Below are 20732 nucleotides of genomic sequence, written 5' to 3'. Positions count from 1 at the left end.
TGCTATTAAATTCAGATAAAACGGAGGTATTACTTATTGGTCCAAATAACTGCCCACAAAACCTCTTACAATACAACTTTAATTTAGAAGGATGTCCTGTTACTTTATCCACTACAGTAAAAGACCTGGGTGTTATACTAGACCGCAACTTGTCTTTCGAAAATCATATTTCATATTATGTTACAAGAACAGCCTTTTTCCACCTTAGAAACATTGCTAAGCTACGTAACATGCTATCAGTTATCAGTTTCTGATGCAGAAAAGTTAGTTCATGCATTCATGACCTCGAGACTAGATTACTGTAATGCTTTATTAGCTGGTTGTCCTGCATCCTCAATAAACAAGCTACAGTTAGTCCAAAATGCAGCCGCTAGAGTTCTTACTAGATCAAGAAAATATGATCATATAACACCAATTCTATCATCTCTACACTGGTTACCTATTAAGTTCCGTATCAATTACAGTACAAAGTATTACTACTGACCTATAAAGCCCTAAATGGTTTAGCTCCTGGGTATTTAACGGAACTTCTATCGCCCTACAATCCATCGCGCTCTTTAAGATCACTAAATTCGAGGCTTCTGGTCATTCCTAGGATATCTAAGTCCACTAAAGGAGGGAGGGCGTTTTCACATTTAGCTCCTAAACTCTGGAATGGCCTTCCTGATATTGGTCGAGGCTCAGACTCGCTCTCCCAGTTTAAAACTAGATTCAAGACGCATCTCTTTAGCCAAGCATTCACATAATACTTACCTTTTATACTACAGTTGAACCAGATCAAATGCATTCATATTATGAACAGCAGCTATGCTAATTATTTCCTATCTGCTTTTCTGTTGTTATCTCGGGACGCTAAATAGACCGACACCCGTGAAGAGACGACTCGACGCCCGTGAAGAGACGACTCGACTCGACGACTCGCCATAAATTAATACGATTAACTAACGTCTCGGGTTATGACTATAACCCTTGTTCCCTGAGAAGACCCGGACTCTTTCTCTGGTAGGGGAACAATTTATATGGCCCCTTTGACCAATAGAGTTCTGTACCTCTTGTTCCATAACCCGAGCCTGTTCTGGAACCACTGCAGTCAGTACCACCCCAGCAAACTTGGGAGGTCGGTGACCGAACTGCCGTCTTTACCCATATTTTATAATATTCAGGACCCATATAGATATATTCGGAAGGCGTTGCCATTCTTCTACAAAATCTACTAAGGGAACCAGCCCCTCGAGACTGACCTCGGGTGTTTTTCGAGCACTATTCTCGACCTCCTGAAGCGGAGGACCGGCAGGAAAAAGTCGAGAAAGATTTTGTGACCATAGACGGTGCCCTATTGCTAGCGTTTGGGGTGAACGCCACGGTGTGCGTTCGCTGGAAATCATTGTGGCCCGAAGCGCACTTCACGGCGGGATACAGATATCGATTTCCTGAGGGCTCCCCCAGAGGGGAGACTCTTTGGGTTTCGTTCTCGACACCCTGAAGCGGAGGACCGGCAGGGAATAAATCGAAAACAGTTCCGATGGGCGAACGCGAACACTGCCTGGCCGCAAGCCTTTTGGGCGGGCACTACAGCGTGCATTCGCTGAAAACCGATGTGTCCCGAAGCACACTTGAAGCTGCACAAACATCGATTTCCTGAGGGCTCCGCGGAGGAGCGATTCTCGCTCACCCCTTCACTGGGGGGACAGCCATCTTTGTCTCGTTTTCGATACCCTGAAGCGGAGGACCAGCAGGGAAAAATCTTAAACGATTTTCGACGTTCGCTGCTCATCATTTTAATTCTTCATAATTAAATGCAGCCAAAAACACCCGATAAGTGAAACACGGTCTGGATGGTAGGTTGAATTAAAATATCTAACTTCTTAAAGTCAGATAATATATTCTATCATTTCAATTCCATCATTTTAATTAATAGAATTGAATGCAGCCATAAATCACCAGACAATACTGTTTTAATATTTATTTATAGGGTCTCGTAATCTACACGCTGCCTCGGCAAACGCGAGATTCGAGCCGTTATAATATATTTGGCTTTCATCCCTCGAGAAGAAAGTCATCAGGTGCGAGGTTGAAACATCCGAAAGCGCACGGATTGCACGCGCGCCGATATATTTCTCAGTGAACACTGCCAGCACCCTCAGGAGCTGATTGTGAATGCCTCGCACCCAAACAGTATTATTTCACAGATCGCTTGTGTCCCTTTTTTTGCAGACTCGTAATCTAAGCGCTGCCTCGACAAACGCGAGATTCGAGTCGTTCACAATATATTTGGCTTTCATATCTTTGAAAAGAAAGTCAACGGGCGCGAGGCTTAAACACCCGAAACGCACGGCTGTGTGCGTCGAGATATTTCTTAAAAACCACAGCCAGCACCCTCAGGAGCTGACAGTGCATGCCTCGCACCCACACAGACTCTTTATTGCAGAGTAGCCGTCATCTACGCGCTGCCTCGACTAAAGGCTTCATTATACTTCTGCGTCGGACCTACGCCGGAGCCTATACGCCGTAGGCAACGTGTTGGTTTTAATTTATACTTCTGTGTTGTTGTCCGTGTTGCACCTAGGGAGCATGTGAAACCCCAAGGGAGGGGTTCTGGCAGACCAATCACAGCGCTGGCGTCCGCGTAGAATTGACGCGTTGTTACATTTTTGGAGAGGTGCACGTCAGGTTACGCCGTAGGGTACGCGCGCTACACACAGCCTACGACGTAGCTACGGCGGCAGTTCGACGCAGAAGTATAAATAGGCCTTAACGCGAGTTTCGAGCTACTATAGATTCTGTATTGCAATGTAGTGGGACAACTTTTTATTTTTTGGTTACAACAACACCGGCGAGTGTGACTCATGTTCCTCGTTCCCGATGCTGAGCACATCCACTTCCTCAGAAGCAGATAGCTCGAGCATCGGGCACTCGTCACGGGCAGAAGAAGCCACATCGCGGGCTTCTGCGTCGTGAGCGAGCGTTATAGAATCTGCGGATGATGAACATGAAAGTGCCTCGGCAGTCTTGTTCTCATCCGCGAGATCCTGCACGATCTAAGCCGCCGCGCCGCCTCAACGGACGCGGGACCCGAACCGCGGGGATCGCGAGTGTAGAATTTAAAATAATCCAAGATATTTTAAATGAACAAAGATAGTTGCTTGACTGTTTTTCTACCCCCTCTTTCAGAGACAATGACCATTTGGAGTTCCTAAGGCACAGAGGGGCTGATAGTGATCTAGGCATGCAGGCCAAATGTTTGTACTTTGGGGGGTCGATGAATTGTCACACCTTTAGTACAGTGGTGGAAGTGTAATTATCTGATTGGTCAGTTTGAATGTCTCACATTTGGGTTTTAGTCACATGGTCAAGGAAAGGATAAAACAAGATTGAAACTGTTGCTCTGTCTCTTTGATGCTCTGGCTATCTTCTTCTCTGGGTCCCTTTCTTGGGGGCTCTTCTTTTCTTTGTCTCTCTCTCTCTCTCTCTCTCTCTCTCTCTCTCTCTCTCTCTCGCTCTCTGGTAACATTTTTCATATATGCTGGGTACAATTAGTTATCATCATCTCATACATATATTTTGTAACTATTTTAAGTGTAACCATAACCATATTTTGTCATTAAACCTTTTCAATTGCAACTAATGTGCTAACTAGTTTTGATTTGATATTGACTTTGAAGTGCTACATATTGCAATACAATATTGTCACTATCTATAGCAACGCTCTCCCACAAATATTAAGCTATTGTAACTGCACTTATTTCCGTCGTTGGTATAAGTGGCAGTGGGTGGTTAAAGACTAGAAATGTGCAGTTTTCTACCATCTTGCCAATAACGTTTCTTTAGTCATTCGGCAGTTCTTGCAGCTTGAACCACTGCAGGAATCCACCCTTACAGATGGTGCCGTGACCCGGATCCCTTGCAGTGTGTTCTCTGAAATTCACTTTGATCAGAATGAGGACATTTTTTCACAGTTAATTTTGTGAATGGGTTAAAGCTGATCTTCTGACCATGGAATGGGTAAGTCTGTTTTCATTGTTTAATGGTATGATAGGAAAAGTCTCCATTTGCATGAATTGAATGAAACAGAATTTAGAAGGTTTTGAATAGCTTTAATAGTCCCATTACTGTATAATTTGTAAATATTGTGAATATTCAGATCTCCTCGGGGATGGAAGGGAAAAAATCTGAGAATAGTGATGTATTGTTTGCTTTATGGAGCAAAAAAGTTGAGCCTACCTTGTGTAAACTCAAGAAAGAGTACATTGGAATTAAATGTCCAGATAAGGAAATGCTCCAATGGTGGGACACAATAGGCAAACATCAAAAGAAATCAAAACATGCTGAAATAATTGAGGCTTTAAACTTCATAAGTTTTACACGGCTACGTGAGTTAACAACATGTCTATCTTCAAGTATAGATGCTAAATGTAAAGAAGTGCAATCTAAAAATTCTGAGGCAAAGATTCAAGATCTTCAAACACAGCTAGATAAATTACTAGCTGAGCAGTTAGCCCTGACTGAAAAGTGTAAAAATCACAAAGAGACCATTGCAGATCTCAAGGCTAAGCTAAATGCTAAATTGTCTCCCAAAATGCTTAACAGCGATGGGACTAAGAAGCATGTTCACTTCTTAGAGGAGGTGACTAGCTCTAATGAATCTGAAACGTTTAGTTCAGAAAATGAATGTGCAGCTGACCAAGAAAGTGTGCCTATTTCAGTTCTTAAGGTGATGCAACACCATAATAGCGCAGAGTCATGTACCAGAACGCATGGTGTACAAGCATTAGAGAGTCGCGAAAACCCTCTAACTCCAGGAGAACATAGCAAACATCCCTATGGTAAAGAAAGCAGGTTTTGCAGTTCCTGTCAGAAAATAGGCCATACAGAGGGGAAATGCTGGTCACTGGGAAGGGGTAGACCTCCTCCTTATTTTCAGAAAAATGGTAAACCACTTTCTAAGAGCAAAAATCAGCGATCTGCACACACAGGTAAAACTCTTAGTGAGTTAACTGCTTTGTTCATGCAAGGCCTTCAACTATTAACTTCACTTGCTAGTGGGTTGGTAGCCCAATAGCAACAAGTTAAATAGTTAAACATCCAAATTGCAATGATCCTGTTTGTATTTTCAAATGTGTAATTGTGCGTAACACATTGTGCTCATAGAACACACTTTATAGTTGTTTGTGCTACATGTGCACATAGGCTAATTAAGTTTATTCTTTAAAACACATGAATGCTTTACTGTAAGTGTTGTATGAAACACTTAGGTTAAAAGATTGTAGATGCTAAGAATTCTAGACCATGTATCTTGTGTAAACTGGAATAACTGTTTTACTGGAATTGCATAGCGATTTCAAGTTGCATGTGTGACTATGTTGAATTTGTTTGTCTCCTTAGTGGAAAACTCTGCTATTTTTCCATATAGCTGCAGTGAAACCACGTAAAGGAGCACAGAATTGCCATGTGGCCACAATGTTAATCACGATTTGCATTAACCATGAAAATGCTTTCCTCACAACAGGATTGAGTAACTCTGTACTTTGCACTTTTATCATGCTTCTCAACTTAAACATTGGTGTTGGAAGATTTTGAGCCAGAACACACCTTATACTCACAATCTCAGGCTGGCTCCCTGTTTCAACAACAGGACCAAATTTGCATCACAATTGTAAAACCTCCTCACCTTTGTTTTGGGGCATGATGAATTTACACATAGCCACAGGTAAATGCAGCCACCATTTGATCTCCACACAAAGTCAAATCTGCATCTATCTGATTCTGCCTCACAAAATTAATGCATACAATGCTATTTAAATCTTTACATCTAGACTGAATTATAACTGTGAATTACATCCAGTAATTGTTTTTTTTTTTGTTTTTCTTTGGATTTACTTTATCACTTAAGTAATAATTTGTCTCACCAAGTTAAATTTTTAAATTGTATGTCAGTATTTCTCATTTTTACCCAAGTACAAATATTTGTATTCTCATTCATGCATTTGAAACATTTCTGAAATGTATTTGATTTCTACTTATTTGTATTTTGTCCATTTTACTTGCAACAATGTTTTGGACATTCATTCAATTGAATCTCTGTGTTTGGTTACACTGAATATTTTGCTGATACTCTTCATAGAATGGGGTTTTTAACCAGCATTTGTTGTTTTGTTGAAATGCAATTTATTTAAATGTTTCCAGAAACAGTGTAAGAGCTTGTTAGATCTTATTTTATTCTCCCTTGACCATATTTTTAAGTACATCAATTTAAGGGCTTTTTGCCTGAGACTAATTTTAATCTGACCATATCAAACCTCTGACCACTGACAAATGCCATGTGTCTGCTTTTGCTGTTTGTTGTGCTATATGCTCTTTTAAGATCACAGGATCCCTGCAACCAAAGTTCACATCCTGTGTCCTGCCTCAGAAAGAGGAACCAGCGTTTGCTCACAGATTCAGTGCCTGTTCTTGTGGAGGTGTGAAGTGTTCAATGGATGATTTGCATTTCTATGAACGGTGCAACACCATTTGATGGAGCCTCCTCATGCAGGGCTGAAGGAGAACAAAGACTGAACACTGACCAACTGAGATTGCAACAAGCTTGGACGAAAAGTCTGAAGATGCAACTACACACAACAGAAAGCATGTCTTTATGGATTGTGTCACCTTTGGACTCCATGTGTGTGGCCAACGGTGCCAAGGGGGGAATTGTAGAATTTAAAATAATCCAAGATATTTTAAATGAACAAAGATAGTTGCTTGACTGTTTTTCTACCCCCTCTTTCAGAGACAATGACCATTTGGAGTTCCTAAGGCACAGAGGGGCTGATAGTGATCTAGGCATGCAGGCCAAATGTTTGTACTTTGGGGGTTCGATGAATTGTCACACCTTTAGTACAGTGGTGGAAGTGTAATTATCTGATTGGTCAGTTTGAATGTCTCACATTTGGGTTTTAGTCACATGGTCAAGGAAAGGATAAAACAAGATTGAAACTGTTGCTCTGTCTCTTTGATGCTCTGGCTATCTTCTTCTCTGGGTCCCTTTCTTGGGGGCTCTTCTTTTCTTTGTCTCTCTCTCTCTCTCTCTCTCTCTCTCTCTCTCTCTCTCTCTCTCTCTCTCTCTCTCTCTCTCTCTCTCTCGCTCTCTCTCTCGCTCTCTGGTAACATTTTTCATATATGCTGGGTACAATTAGTTATCATCATCTCATACATATATTTTGTAACTATTTTAAGTGTAACCATAACCATATTTTGTCATTAAACCTTTTCAATTGCAACTAATGTGCTAACTAGTTTTGATTTGATATTGACTTTGAAGTGCTACATATTGCAATACAATATTGTCACTATCTATAGCAACGCTCTCCCACAAATATTAAGCTATTGTAACTGCACTTATTTCCGTCGTTGGTATAAGTGGCAGTGGGTGGTTAAAGACTAGAAATGTGCAGTTTTCTACCATCTTGCCAATAAAGTTTCTTTAGTCATTCGGCAGTTCTTGCAGCTTGAACCACTGCAGGAATCCACCCTTACACGAGCCAAGTGGGAGCGCAGCACTCTATAGTACTTTCACAGTGTTCACAGGCAGCCCCCTCGAGAACTGCCTGTGCGTGCTGCGCTCCTAACAGTGTACACACAACTGATGCGTGTCCCCGTGAGAAATATAGAGCAGGGGTGCACACACTTAGTGTATCTTTCACTCGCCATAATATAGAGGATTTCACTGACAAACAACATCAAATAAGACAGACAGTTTCACAGAGAGCGCTTGCTGAAGAGCGAAAGCTAATGTGTGTTTGTGCCAGCGTCACTTTTATGCATCCGGTTATGCCGTCACATGTTACGTCATGACGCAACACCAATCAGGATTGGAATAGTTTCATTCATACTTCAGAGGCGCACGCTAAGGGAGCGTCCCCAAAGAGTCGTTTTCAACGACGCAGTGCGAGTTCCCTCGAAAGGGAACTGTATTTTTCTATGTACATTTCTGAAATGCACTTTCTGTAAAGCTGCTTTGAAACAATATGTATTGTGAAAAGCGCTTTACAAATAAATTATAATTGAATTGAATTGTTTCTTCTTTTTTTGTGTAGGTGCTGAGCACTTCCTGAAGCGGTTCTGGTACTTTGCTGCACATTGGGCTTTGCTTCACCAAGGGTTGTCATTATTGCTGTGTCATTATTTGCAGTGAACTTTGTAGGTGTGATTGTGATAGGCGGGGTCTTTTTGTGTAGCTGGTGCTGTCGAACTCGCCCACTCTCACATAAGAAGCCTCAGACCCCGCAACGATTGTTAATTTTCCTTTTTTCTGTTTCATTCAACCAATGACATATTTGATTGTTCACTTCCAGTTTTAAAAGATTGTTGGCCAACTATTTTAGCTTTCATAAAAGATTATTTTTTTGAACGGGAACTTACTTGTGTGTCTTTATTTGGATCGTTCTTCCTCATTATTTCGAGCTGGTGTAGTCTCTAAGAATCGAGCCACATAAGCAATAATGAAAAATACATTTGTACTGAAATCCACTTGAATTCTAGTGAAGCAACACTTCTCAGGGTTTCATCACTCAGTGTGTCAGATGAGAGGAAGTTACCAACCAGAGGAGGAGCTGATAGTGTTTAAAGGAAGAGCTGTAACTATATATAATGAAGAGAAAGACTGACAGAAACACAAAATGGCTGATAAGTGTGATCTGTGTCTGCTGGGACTGATCATTCTCTCTTCACTTCTCACAGGTAAAGAAATCTGTATTTTCTCTAAAGACATTTAGTGGAAATGTCTGGAAATGTCACTGTTGTGTTCTGTTTAGTTTGTTTTTTGGTAACACATTATTTTGATGGTCCCTTTTGAACGTGCTGTTGACTAAAAGTAACTTTGCAACTATATGTCAACTAACTTTCATTGGAGTATAAGTAGACTGTCTGCTTAAAATCTGCAAACACTTTATTGTGATGGTCCTCCAACAGACACTCTACTGACTATAAGTAATTTTGCAACTTAATCTAACCCTAACCCTACCAGTCTATTAATACTTAACTAACACTCTAATGAGAGTTAGTAGACATGTAGGTGCAGCGTTAATTATAGTCAACAGAACGTGATAAAGGGACCATCAAAATAAGTTTTTTCAATGGTCTTGTCTTCCTGTCATCATGTCACGTGTCTTCACTGTCATCATTAGTTCAGTTGTATCACCTGTGTCTAGTTAATCACAATCATCTGCATCACCTGTGTTCTGTTAATCAGTGTTCATCTGTGTTTGTATTTAGTTCCCTTCTGTGTCTGTTCTCATCTAGGTAATGTTGTGTTGGTGTGTTCAATCCGTCTGCCTGTATGTCCCATTCTGAGTGTGTTAGTAAAATGTATGTATTGGAGCCTTTTGCCTCTTCGCCTTCAACCTACACCACACCCTGACAGGAAAGAGTTCATTTGAACATGCTCAGTTTATTCTTGCACACATTCACGTTGTGATCCCAGAGTTGTGTATTGATACACACAGATCATACTGTATTGTTCCTGATACTGGACATAGTGTCACTCAAACATCTGATGATGAAGAATTATCTTCATATTAAGAGTGTGTCAGTGATTTGAACAGCTCTCTGATAAAGACTAATAGTTTATTCTGGAGAGTGTGTTGTTTGCTTTAAGTCAGGAAAAAAGACTACGATTTAAAACCTCTGCTCTTTATGCTGGTATGTTTTCATTTATTAATATATATCATAATGATCACTGAGATATTCTGTGTTTCAGGAACCAGTGGAGTGGATGATGTGTTCATCAGTTCTGGTGAAAATGCTTGTCTGTCCTGTAATAAAGCTCTTTCTGACTGCACATCTAAAACTACATGGACCTACTATAACAGCATCAGACATTCAGCAGCAGTTGGACTGATTACTAAAGGGATAAAGAATAAAGACACAGAGAAACATGAGAGACTGAGTCTGGAGTCTGACTGCTCTCTGAACATCAAGAACGTCACAGAAGAAGATTATGGATCTTACACCTGCCAACAATGGATATATGTGAATGGAAAAGACCAACAACAAGGACCTGATGCACGTGTTTATCTGCATGTTCTTCATGGTAAGTTTATGATTATGTGGTCAATTTAAAATTCTCCCTTTAAACTCAGATGATGATTTAAGAGTCTGTGATTTGTCTTGTGTTTAGTTTCAGTGTCTCCATCATCATCATCACAGACTGAGATCAGTCCAGGCCGCTCTGTGACTCTCTCCTGTCAGTTGTATTCATATACTGGATCTCCCTGTGATGATTGGGTTCGTTCTGAGCAACTTAAGCTGTTGTGGGTGAATCAGGCTGGTTTTGATCTGAAGACAGACGCCAGATATCAGATATTCTCATCATCAGATCAATATCGCTGTATCATCATCACTCTGACTACAACACTCCTGAATGAAGATGACAACAGAGAGTGGAGATGTCAGCTTACTCGCGGAAATCAACTCCAGACCTCAGTCAGATACACCGTCAAGTATTCAGGTGAGAAAACAGTGTTAGAAGACCCTCAAAACACTAAGGTCTATCAGTATCACTAAACCAGAACAAACAATGTAAACAAATTTTTACATCGCTTATAAAAAGCTGGTGCGGGATTGTGCACTTCACTTTCACTTTTAAATTAGCGTCAATTCATCCTTCGCAGGGAGTTTGATTGACATGCGATCTGAGTCTGACCAATCAAAATCCACCATTTTTGTCCGACAAAGCAGTCAGGAGAGTTAGTAGATTAACGTCGGTGGATTTGAACTTGGCTTTAACTGAGGCAATCTGTCACGACACATTAAAGAGCCACAAAACGGTAGGCCTATTTATTGTTATATTTTCTTTGACTGACCAAATTTGAAAGTTGAGACTTTGTTTCATTTTAATTATTTCCTGCTCAGTCCTGTCTGTCAGCGCGTTGTCCTCTATTTGTCACTGCTTGAGAACACGGGTTGAATCCGAAATCGCCCCCTAAACCCTCATTCACTAAGTTAGGCCTATTCCCTGCGTTAGTCCACTAACACCGTTCGCTTGAAGGAGAGAAAACGAGTGAGCAAATTCGGACAGCCGTTGAGCGTACATAAGCTGTACACTCGTTAATGCATTCATGATGATTAGTCTACCGGTATAATAATCCTCCTGGCGCCGGGTCTGAGTGGGTAACTTACTCTCTTACCTTTGTTCTTTGATTAACATTAATGACACTTTAAGACCAGCCGCTGCTGACAGAGACGCGATCTGACACGCGTCCCATTTCCTCACAAATCTCTACGTTCTTTAAGTCTTTATTTAAATAATAAGACTGCTCTTATGAGGACACTCAACAGAACGGACATTTTGGCTTAATTTGTGTGTGTTATGGTTTGTTCAAGCCCAAAAGAGAACTCTATACTGATGCGCGTCTCGCATCTTTCATGTCGCGGGTCTTTCATGACGAGACTCTCCTCATATTAATGAATAATGATGCGTTTAAAAGTTAATGGCCAAACGGATCTTTATAAAAGTCCACATGGTTATTGCAGATGAAATATAACACAGATAACACTGAATAAATATTTTTCCATCAGGTTAAACTTTGATTAGTCACTCAAACCTTTATCTAAACCTCTCACTGTCGGTCGCGCATATCCGCCATGTTTTGTAGTTTAACACTTTTTACTCGTGTTTGTAGTTCCTCCTCCAAAGCGCAATGGGTTGTGGGTAATATTAGCCGTTATAATGAGCACGGATCCACACTTCCAAAATCCACTGGAAATAGTAGACCATCCGGAGACTTCTGGCACACTCTTCAACATACTATGCTTTGGGACACTTATTTTAATCTCACACACTGTTTAGGAAGGATAGTATGGACACTGAGACGCAGGGCAAGGCTGTGTTTACGTCCACTTTTTATGCTCATCCCTCGCTAATGTTGCACGAGTGTCCACTACTGGTGAACTCTTGAAATGAGTTTGAATGAAATGATCTAAGCCCTTGATCACTTGGAATCCAATATGGAGCTCATTATAAATTATACATTTGTTTTACACAGCATTATATAGGCCTGTGTGTATGCTTGGGCTGTTGGAGAAAATATATATAAAAAAAATCAAAATAAAAGTCTAATATCATACTATATAGAGTTGTGTGGTGTGACATGCTTCATGCTGCAATGCATGCTGGGAGCCATGAGTTTTATACTATGGGTGGCTCCCAGCATGCATTGCGGCATGAAGCATGTCTCCATTGTCGATGGCTTTTGTATTTGTATATAATTGTCCCCATTCATCCTTTTCAGCAACACCGGGCACAGATCATTGGAATAAAAACACAGGTACATAATCACAGTGTTTTGTCTTTGTCTATAATTGTCCCCAATCTGCCCTGTCCGTCTCTGACTCTGTGCTCGATCTCTTCTTCAGTCATAGTGATTTCTGTCGCTGCAGTCGCTGTTCTCCTTCTTGCTCTTCTCTGGCTGATCTGCAGAAAAAGAGCTGGTGAGTTTTCAGATTTACTCCTTTACAACAATTAAAAACAGTTCAGATGAGCAAACAAACACATCATGTTCAGACTGTAAGTATCATAGAAACATGTGGATTATATGAAATTCTCAAACAGAAGTTTATTCCTGCCGAGAAATCCTGTAATGTCACAGGGCTCTCAAGTGTCACGCATTGAGCGTGACAGTCACTCATTTGTTTTTCTCATGCAGAAAAACTATTTCTAATATTTTTAATATGCCACAGTGCCCAACATTTCTCTAGCCGCGCCGCTCTCACTATATGGAACTGGCAGGAATCAAGCGCGTCTCCCCTGGAGTTCTTACAGCCAATCAAACAAAAAGAAAGGGGCTACACAATAGCCAATCAGAAAATAGCACTATTGTATCTGGGTAAGATTTAACGCAACAACCAATGAAAAAAAAGCATATCCTGGAATTGTTGATGTGATTCTGCCCGAAAGTTTCGTTCACCCATAGAGGAAATCACTCCGAGCATCACTTTGAGCACAGAGTGAGTCATGATCTCCTGTTTTAATGTTACAACAAATTCACAACTTGTTTGTGTAAAATATAAATAGGCCTAAATAAAGAAGTAAAAAAAAAAAGACATAAAAATACATTCAAGTAAATAATAAAGAAAGAAATAAAAGAGGCTCAGTAGCTTCTGCAGCACGAACACAAGCATGTAGTCGGCAATTGTTGCTGTGACTTAGCGGTGTCTGACTAGTTGACACTTGTGTGATTACATTATCGTTTCACAAAATGTACGGATTGGCCGTACACACGAAAACGCAAGGGTGGCGTTTTCAGATTTATCCACCTTGGGACCCGGTTTAAAAAAATAGCGGTTTCAGTCTCCGAAAACGTCGGATCCGTCTGGACGAAACGCCAATACGATACAAAATTTGTACGTATACAGCTAAACGCGTTTAGTTACCCTTTAAGCATCCTCTCATTCGCCCTGGGGGCATGTCACTCTTGTCTCTCTTCAAAGCTTGAGAGCCCTGATGTCAATATCAACGAGTTATCAAGTCAACAATAATTTTTATTATTCATTTTAATGCTTCAACAAAATCTGATTGTTGAAAATCTTAATATTTAACATTGTGTTTTTCATGTGTGTTTGATCATAAATACTCATATTTCATGAGGCACTTGTTTTCAGATAATAAAAGAGGGACTGACGACTCGCCGGTGAGTTCAGTAATGCAGTGATTTAGATTTGATTACTGTCTTTAAAGCTCAATAAAGTGTCATTCATGCAGTTTAACTGTTTGTTCTGAAGGTCAAAGATGAGAATGATCATAAAGGGACGTATGAGACGATCAACATGTCCATTCCTCCCGCTGCAAGAGCCAATGTGAGTCCACTAAATCATCAAACATTACGTTCACTGTCTGTTCAATAATGTGATTTAAAAGCTTTTGTGTTCTTCTACATAATAGTGAGAGATATGTCTGTTCTGTGTGTGTTAAACTTGACTCTCTGCACGTTTGCATTGATGTTTAGGAGCAGACAGATGATGTGACTTATTCTGAGGTCACTTCTTCCAATACAAAGCCAGTAAAATCACTCAATGTGAGTAGATACCAGCACATGAGTTTGACTCTCAGATAAATGAAGCTCATGCTCTAATAATAATAATAATGATAATCGCTGGGGTTCAAACATTGATGGACAGAATCTGTTCTTTCAGGATCATGATGATACAGTGACTTATGCTGCCATCAGAGGAAGAGAAGATCAACCGTAGATGAACTTTACGCCTCTGTGAACAAGAACAAGACCTTCACAAATAAACATTAATGATACAGATCATGAGCTCATCATATCAGGAGCAGACGGGAAGATTTCGGCTGAATCCCAATTCTCTGTCTTACCCCTTCCCCTTAGTTTTGCACGTTCACGTGAGAGTAAGGGCTATCCCAATTCTCATTTTGATCTAGGGGTAGGGCTAAGGGGAAGGGGTAGATACCCCTTAAAACCAAGAATTTTCGCGAGCTTACTTGAAACCAAGGGGTACCCAGAATGCACTGCGCAACCGGCAACAATGGCGGACATACCATCAAGAGAGTCCCATAAATTTAAGTATTTTCGGCTTAAATGATTGATTGAAAAATTATGACAGTCGTGTTTTGTGCTCTACACAGTCATGTACATATATATTTGCAACCATGTTGTTAATTGAAATGTTTTTAAACGTTTTTAAAAATCGCTAGTCTGCTACGCTAGGCTATGCTAACGATACATTGCTGGTTTGCACAATCAGTCCCGCATTTCTCAGACTAGCCTTGAATGGACTCCATGCATGTCTACAGTTTTAACTAAACTATAAACAGTGAATTTTCTTTTCCCCGGACATGTCTGGCCAGGATTTCGAGATCGCCCAAAATGTCCGGGATTCGGCTTTTGCTTTCTACATTCGTCATTCATTATGTGTACATTATTTGACACTGACACGTATGTGCCAGCTTTGCAGGTCATGCATTCAGCTTCAAACGGATCCCGACTGATACGAAAACACAGGAATTTAAGCAATGCTAAAACGCACATAAACCGATCACTTGTTTAGCGTTCATGTACGTTAAACACTACATTCAGATTCACCGATTTGAATGAATTCAGTCCGATTGAAACAACACCTTGTGCATAAACATAATGAATAGCGACGGCAGAAAGCAAAAGCCGAATCCTGGACATTTTGGATGATCCCGAAATCCAGGCAACATGTCCAGGAAAAAGAGGACGTTGCATGGTAACCCTGCAGACACCGATACGTGCTTTAACGTTACATATACTGTCCTGTATCACACAGGGACGCAGGAGGAAACCCGGCAGCTGATCCACTTTCGGGATGAAAACGAGCTGAAGTTTCTAAGATCAAAATATGATCCAATTTTTTTGCCTGTTATGTTTACTTTATTGGCCAATAAAGACAGATTTTTGTTAACAAAGAAAGTGTTTCTGAACATCAGTGACATTCAAAACAGTGATAACTGAAACAGATATACAAAACACCATGCAGTGAGTATAAAAAATATTAGTAACGATGTATGATGATGTAACCAAGTGGTGTCTCATTTCATAGGGGTATGTTTTCACCCCTAGCACTTACCACTCGGTTTCAAGGGACAAGGGCTAGGGGTAAGACGAAGGGGTAGGGGAAGGGGTAAGACAGAGAATTGGGATTCAGCCTTCATCTCTCTGGGGTTTGGAGGAATTATATATTTGTGTGTGAACAAGCAGATATTTGTTGAATGTCCTGTGAATATGAATGAGATTTATTGTGAATCATCATCTGGTCAGAGCACAGACTCTCATCTATATCATCACAGCTACAGTAAAGTTAGAGACTGAAGCCCTGATGTGTTTTCATACAGGCCAGACTCAATCTAGTGTCTCTCAAGCCTCTTCCATGACTGGAGTCTGTTTATCCGCTGGATTTCTGTCTGAAAACCTTCATCTTCATGCAGAAGCTCATGCTGAAATGATCCTCTTGCTTCAGCTTGTATATCAGCTGTTTCTTCTACAGAGAGACGTCCGTCTGAGAATTACATCAGTGTCTGATCACATTATATTGTCATAAAATATCCTAAAATTTGACTTTGCAGTGTGTATATGTCACGCAATTAAATGTCAGTTATTTATTTTTTTATTTTTCACGTTACAATAGAGAGCACGAAAAATCATGGGTTAAAAGAAAAGTTTTTGTCTCTTCCATTCCTGTAAAAACAGACGTAACTAAACTTGCTCTTGTTAGCTGGAAAGTTTCAAAGTTAGAATTCACATTTTAAATGAATACTTGTATGAAGGTAAAAGAGTGGCAAAATTCAAGAGCTTGTAGATTTGAATTTGAGAACAAAATATTCATATTTGTAAGCTGAAATTCACCCTCATAGTTCTGATGTGAAAATCTGAATGTTTCAATTCACACACAATAAACTAGTCAGATTTTACCAAGTCCAAACGTTGAGCGAAGGGTTCATTATGATGACCATTACACTGACCTCGTACCTTATGCACACCAATGATGTTGAAACCATCTGGTAATCTACAGCTTTAAGATGGTATGAGCTTCTGGAGTCGGGATTTCATCCCAGTTATAGGAATTTCGATCTCTGTTCTGGTGACTGAGAAGAAGGCCTTAGGTTTCCATGATTTGGTTGGATGTTGCTTCTCAGCTCTGAAAGGTACAGTGCTGGAAGTAGAGAGGGAAAAAGCTGGGATCGTTCCTCATCTCTGACCCCATGCCTAAGTCGGATATAAGCTACAGCAATCAGCTTCACTAAACGACTGAAAGTGCTCTTTTAACACGGACATTTAAAAGGACAGAAGGATGGATTTTCTGCTTCAAGTGATAGGACTAGCTGAGTGAACTTATATTTATATTGTCTTGATGTCTGTGTTGTTTCTATAAATATTCAGATATAAGTGACCAAAAAAGCCATTTTAAAGTAGTTAAAAAATCCGACCGGTAAATTTTGTGTGCCTCCTCTATTTTAAAACCCGTATGTTTAGCAGTAACTACAAAGCTGTTTGAGGAAAAAAATATTACTTATTTTCAATAAAAAAAAGACAAAAAAAGACTGACCTAGGATGTTCTTAATGATAACAGCACTAAACACTAGACAAGAGAGTCCATTACCACCCTCTGAGATACAAGGAAACGCTGAACATTTCGACACCATGTTTCACAGTCTCTAGACACTTCCTCAATGTGGAATTGACTCTCTTCTGCAGCCTGTCTCTAGTGGCCAGTCGATGAATTGCAGTTTAAGTTACTTCTGTATCGGCTTCACAAGAGAGACCGGAAGGTTGCCGCCTTAAAAGGTACATATCTTTTTTTCGGAGAGTGATGATTCTATCAGGATGACTCTGAACCAGACAATGTGGAAACAGACGATTCAGATCAGGACCATGTATTGGTCAATATTACAGAAAACAGGAATATGTTTGGCAGTAACTGCTATTAAAAAAAAAAAGAAAAAAAAGAAGAATATTACTGATTTTCAATTTTTTTTTAAAAAATAGGGGGGACCAGGATGATAACAGCACTAAACACTAAACAAGAGAGTCCATTACCACACTCTGAGCTACAAGGAAACGCTGAACATTTCAACACCATGTTTCACTTCCTCAAATCTGCTTCTCAGCTTTATCAGCGCTTTAACCTATTCTGAGAACAGGAACGTGTTCAAATGCATCCTGCAAAATCACCATCATCTGGAAATCACACTGAATGCTGCACTTGAAGTCCATTTCAGAGTCTTGCATATCTGAGCTTTCTCTATTCTCCTGAGTAACTCTCTCAGTTAAATGAAAAGAGATAATTTGTGGTTTTGCATATGTGATAGTCCTATTTCTCTTTATTTTACAGATTTTAAACACACAAACACTAACATTTTACATGAAGCATTGCCTTTATTGCATGGGTGCCGTATAGGGGGGAAAAGTTAGGACAATTCCAAGGGCCCCTGACTGACAGGGGCCCCAACAAATAGATAAAAACTAATTTAAAAATGGTATTATATTATACACTATATAAAACATCAATGCTGAGTATATTTCAAATAATAATAAAATGAATGATGTCTTTGATTTTACTTATTTAGGCAATAAAAGTTAAATATCCCCATTGACCAAAAAGTAAACATCTATATTGACCGACCACCCCCCTGTATCTGCATGAAATGGTTTGGTCCTGCATTAGTGCACTCATCAGTGACGGTGTTTAGTTGCAGACAGTCAGTCGATGCGCCAGAAACATAGAGACCACAATGTTGCATAGTAAAAGAAAATCTGGTTTTCAAAAAAGGAAAGAGAAAAGAGAGAGAGGAAAGACAAAAGAAAGGGTGTCAGTCTGTAACCCAGTTTTTCCCCAAGAAAGGTGGGTAGCCTTTAGTCTGTGAGTGGTATTACCCTGTTGTCCATAGTGAAAAAAGCTAGCTAGCTGCAGGCTAGTGTTAGCCTACATTTCATCAACATTTAATTAGTGCAGGGAAACTTTTTTTTTTTTTTTTATGATTTAGATGTATACAATCACATTGATAGGGATATGTTATTTTACTTTACTTGCTTTACCTTTTCCTTAATGGTTACACCACATACCATATTGGATGCGTACCCCGTGTAGCCGTATCGGAACAAGGGCCGCCTCGACGACTTTTGTGAAGACGCGAGGAGACAGGGCTAACCTGAATGGGAGAACCGCTTACTGATGCCTGCCCCTCGAAAGCAAACCGTAGAAATGGCGAGGCGAGGAAGAATGGAGACATGAAAGTAGGCGTCCTTTAGGTTGATCGCTGCGAACCAATCTTGTGGCTGAACACAAGGCCGTGAGCATCTTGGGGCTGAGTTTGGCCGTGAGCATCTTGAACGGAAGCCTGTGAAGAGATAGTTCAAGATGCGCAGGTCCAGGATTGGCCGTAACCCACCGGATTTCTTTGGTACAATGAAGTAGGGGCTGTAGAACCCGGACTTCATATCGGCTGGAGGGACAATCTCCATCGCACCTTTCGCCAGTAAGGTAGCGACTTCCACACGCATGACAGGGACATTGTCACCGACCATAGTGTAGCGGACTCCCCGAAAGCGGGGAGGAGATCATGCAAACTGAATCGCATAGCCGAGCCTGATGGTTCTCGCGACCCAGCGGGACAGGTTGGGAAGCTCTAGCCAGGCTCCCAAGAACTGAACCAGCAAGGTCATGGGGACCACAGACGTACCCTTGGTGGGGCAGCGAAGTGGAATGACCAGCCCAGACGTGGGAGGTGGAGCTTCCCGGTGTGGGGGCACGGTCATAAGCCGCGTCCTGACAGAGGAGACCAGGGAAGGACGTTCGTTCCACTGGGGCCTGCTCTGACAGGGTTCTGGCGACAGAGGGGGACAAGAGTGTCGAGGCTCGTAAGCGGCGCACACTGCCATCCGCACGCTCTGGGGGCTCAGAGATGGGGGAGTCAGTTCTGTCTGATATATCTTTATCAACATTTAAGTGTGTACTTTTAAATGATTGGATTCAAAATGAAAACAAATATTCTCTGTTTAAGTAATTTGTATAAAACCAACAAGATGTCCAGTTTCTCAAACCCTTGCTCATTAGTTTTAATTTGACCACGCCCACGTGCGCAAAAGAGATTGACATGCAAATCTCCACATGGAACGCGAACAAGCTCATTACCTCAAAAACAAAACACCAAACTTCATCAGTCTCTGCTCTTCGTCGAGTTTGGAAGACACACCGTGAGCTTACATTGGATTTACCTCAGAAGAAGAAGAACGCGATTTGAAGACAAGAAAGATTTAACCCTCTGGGGACCAAAAACGCGCCCGCGCGTTTTGCTCGTTTTTTTTTTTAGCAATGAAAAATAAACACAAAATGCTCTGTTAATTTTGATCTTTCATTTTCGTGTAATACATCAATCGATCCTGTTCAGTTTCTATTTTTTTCTGTATACTCACAATAAAAATAAAGTGTTTTGCTTTTTGACAAATAAAGAAAAACTAACATGATGCTATTTCTGCCTTCTCTCTGTCAGTAAACTCCCATTTGAAACGCGTTCGAAAATGATCTATAACTCCGCGAAAATTCAGTCAAACAGGGAAACAGACCCACGGGCATAAAGCTTGAGATCGCAGCTTTTAAATGAAGTAATTTATATAAAAAACAAATATTATCAGCTTCTGTAATCTGTATAAAAAGAGAGCGACTCCAGTCGAGCTCATTACGAGATGATTCACAGTAATTTGACCACGCCCCGGAGAGCGCGTGCTATTCAAACGCAAATTCTGAGAACCATTTCAGTCTGTGAAACGCCCACATCAACTGTAAACAAAGAGGCATAATATAGCCTACCTTATGGAGAAAATTTTCCGTGCTGATATGAGGAGCAGATCCCGCTGAGGAGTGAGGTAGGCTAAGTTATCCTTTCTCAAGTGTTAATGTGGAATAACGTTATGGAATAACGTTAGTGTAGGCCTATGTAAACAAAAAGATGAATCGCGTTTCTATAATATGAATCGCGTTTCTGTGAGATGAATGAAGGGTACATATTTGTAAAGACTGTTTAGCCTAAATATGAATCGCGTTTCTGTGAGATGAATGAAGGGTACATATTTGTAAAGACTGTTTACCCTAAATATGAATCGCGTTTCTGTGAGATGAATGAAGGGTACATATTTGTAAAGACTGTTTAGCCTAAATATGAATCGCGCGTCTGTGTGTGAATAAACTGCTTTGCTAGAGCCTACTGAGATGAGTAA

General features: G+C 40.6%; 2 protein-coding genes across 2 annotated transcripts in view; both read left to right on the top strand.

Moving 5' to 3' along the window:
• The window catches only part of LOC311287692 (uncharacterized protein), a 412610-nt gene that overhangs the window by 174475 nt on the left and 217403 nt on the right, over window positions 1–20732 (top strand). The gene's annotated exons all lie outside the window — the stretch shown is intronic.
• On the top strand, window positions 8472–16358 carry LOC311287744 (uncharacterized protein). The gene is made up of 9 exons (XM_084404774.1): window positions 8472–8718; window positions 9737–10069; window positions 10157–10486; window positions 12270–12305; window positions 12394–12468; window positions 13639–13667; window positions 13759–13833; window positions 13983–14051; window positions 14170–16358. Exons 1-9 carry the CDS (start codon window positions 8658–8660, stop codon window positions 14224–14226), a joined length of 1065 nt encoding a protein of 354 aa, XP_084260900.1. The 5' UTR covers window positions 8472–8657; the 3' UTR covers window positions 14227–16358.

The sequence above is a fragment of the Rutilus rutilus genome (assembly GCF_951802725.1).
Source record: "Rutilus rutilus genome assembly, chromosome: 1".
NCBI lineage: Eukaryota > Metazoa > Chordata > Actinopteri > Cypriniformes > Leuciscidae > Rutilus > Rutilus rutilus.
This window is presented reverse-complemented; position numbering and strand designations above follow the sequence as displayed.

Bases quoted from the DNA above. Each gene is read 5' to 3' on its own strand.
- LOC311287744 (XM_084404774.1), top strand. From the start codon at position 8,658: ATGGCTGATAAGTGTGATCTGTGTCTGCTGGGACTGATCATTCTCTCT. The intron at 12,306-12,393 runs GTACATAATCAC...TCTCTTCTTCAG, and splicing joins TCATTGGAATAAAAACACAG to TCATAGTGATTTCTGTCGCT. The intron at 13,668-13,758 runs GTGAGTTCAGTA...TTTGTTCTGAAG, and splicing joins GAGGGACTGACGACTCGCCG to GTCAAAGATGAGAATGATCA.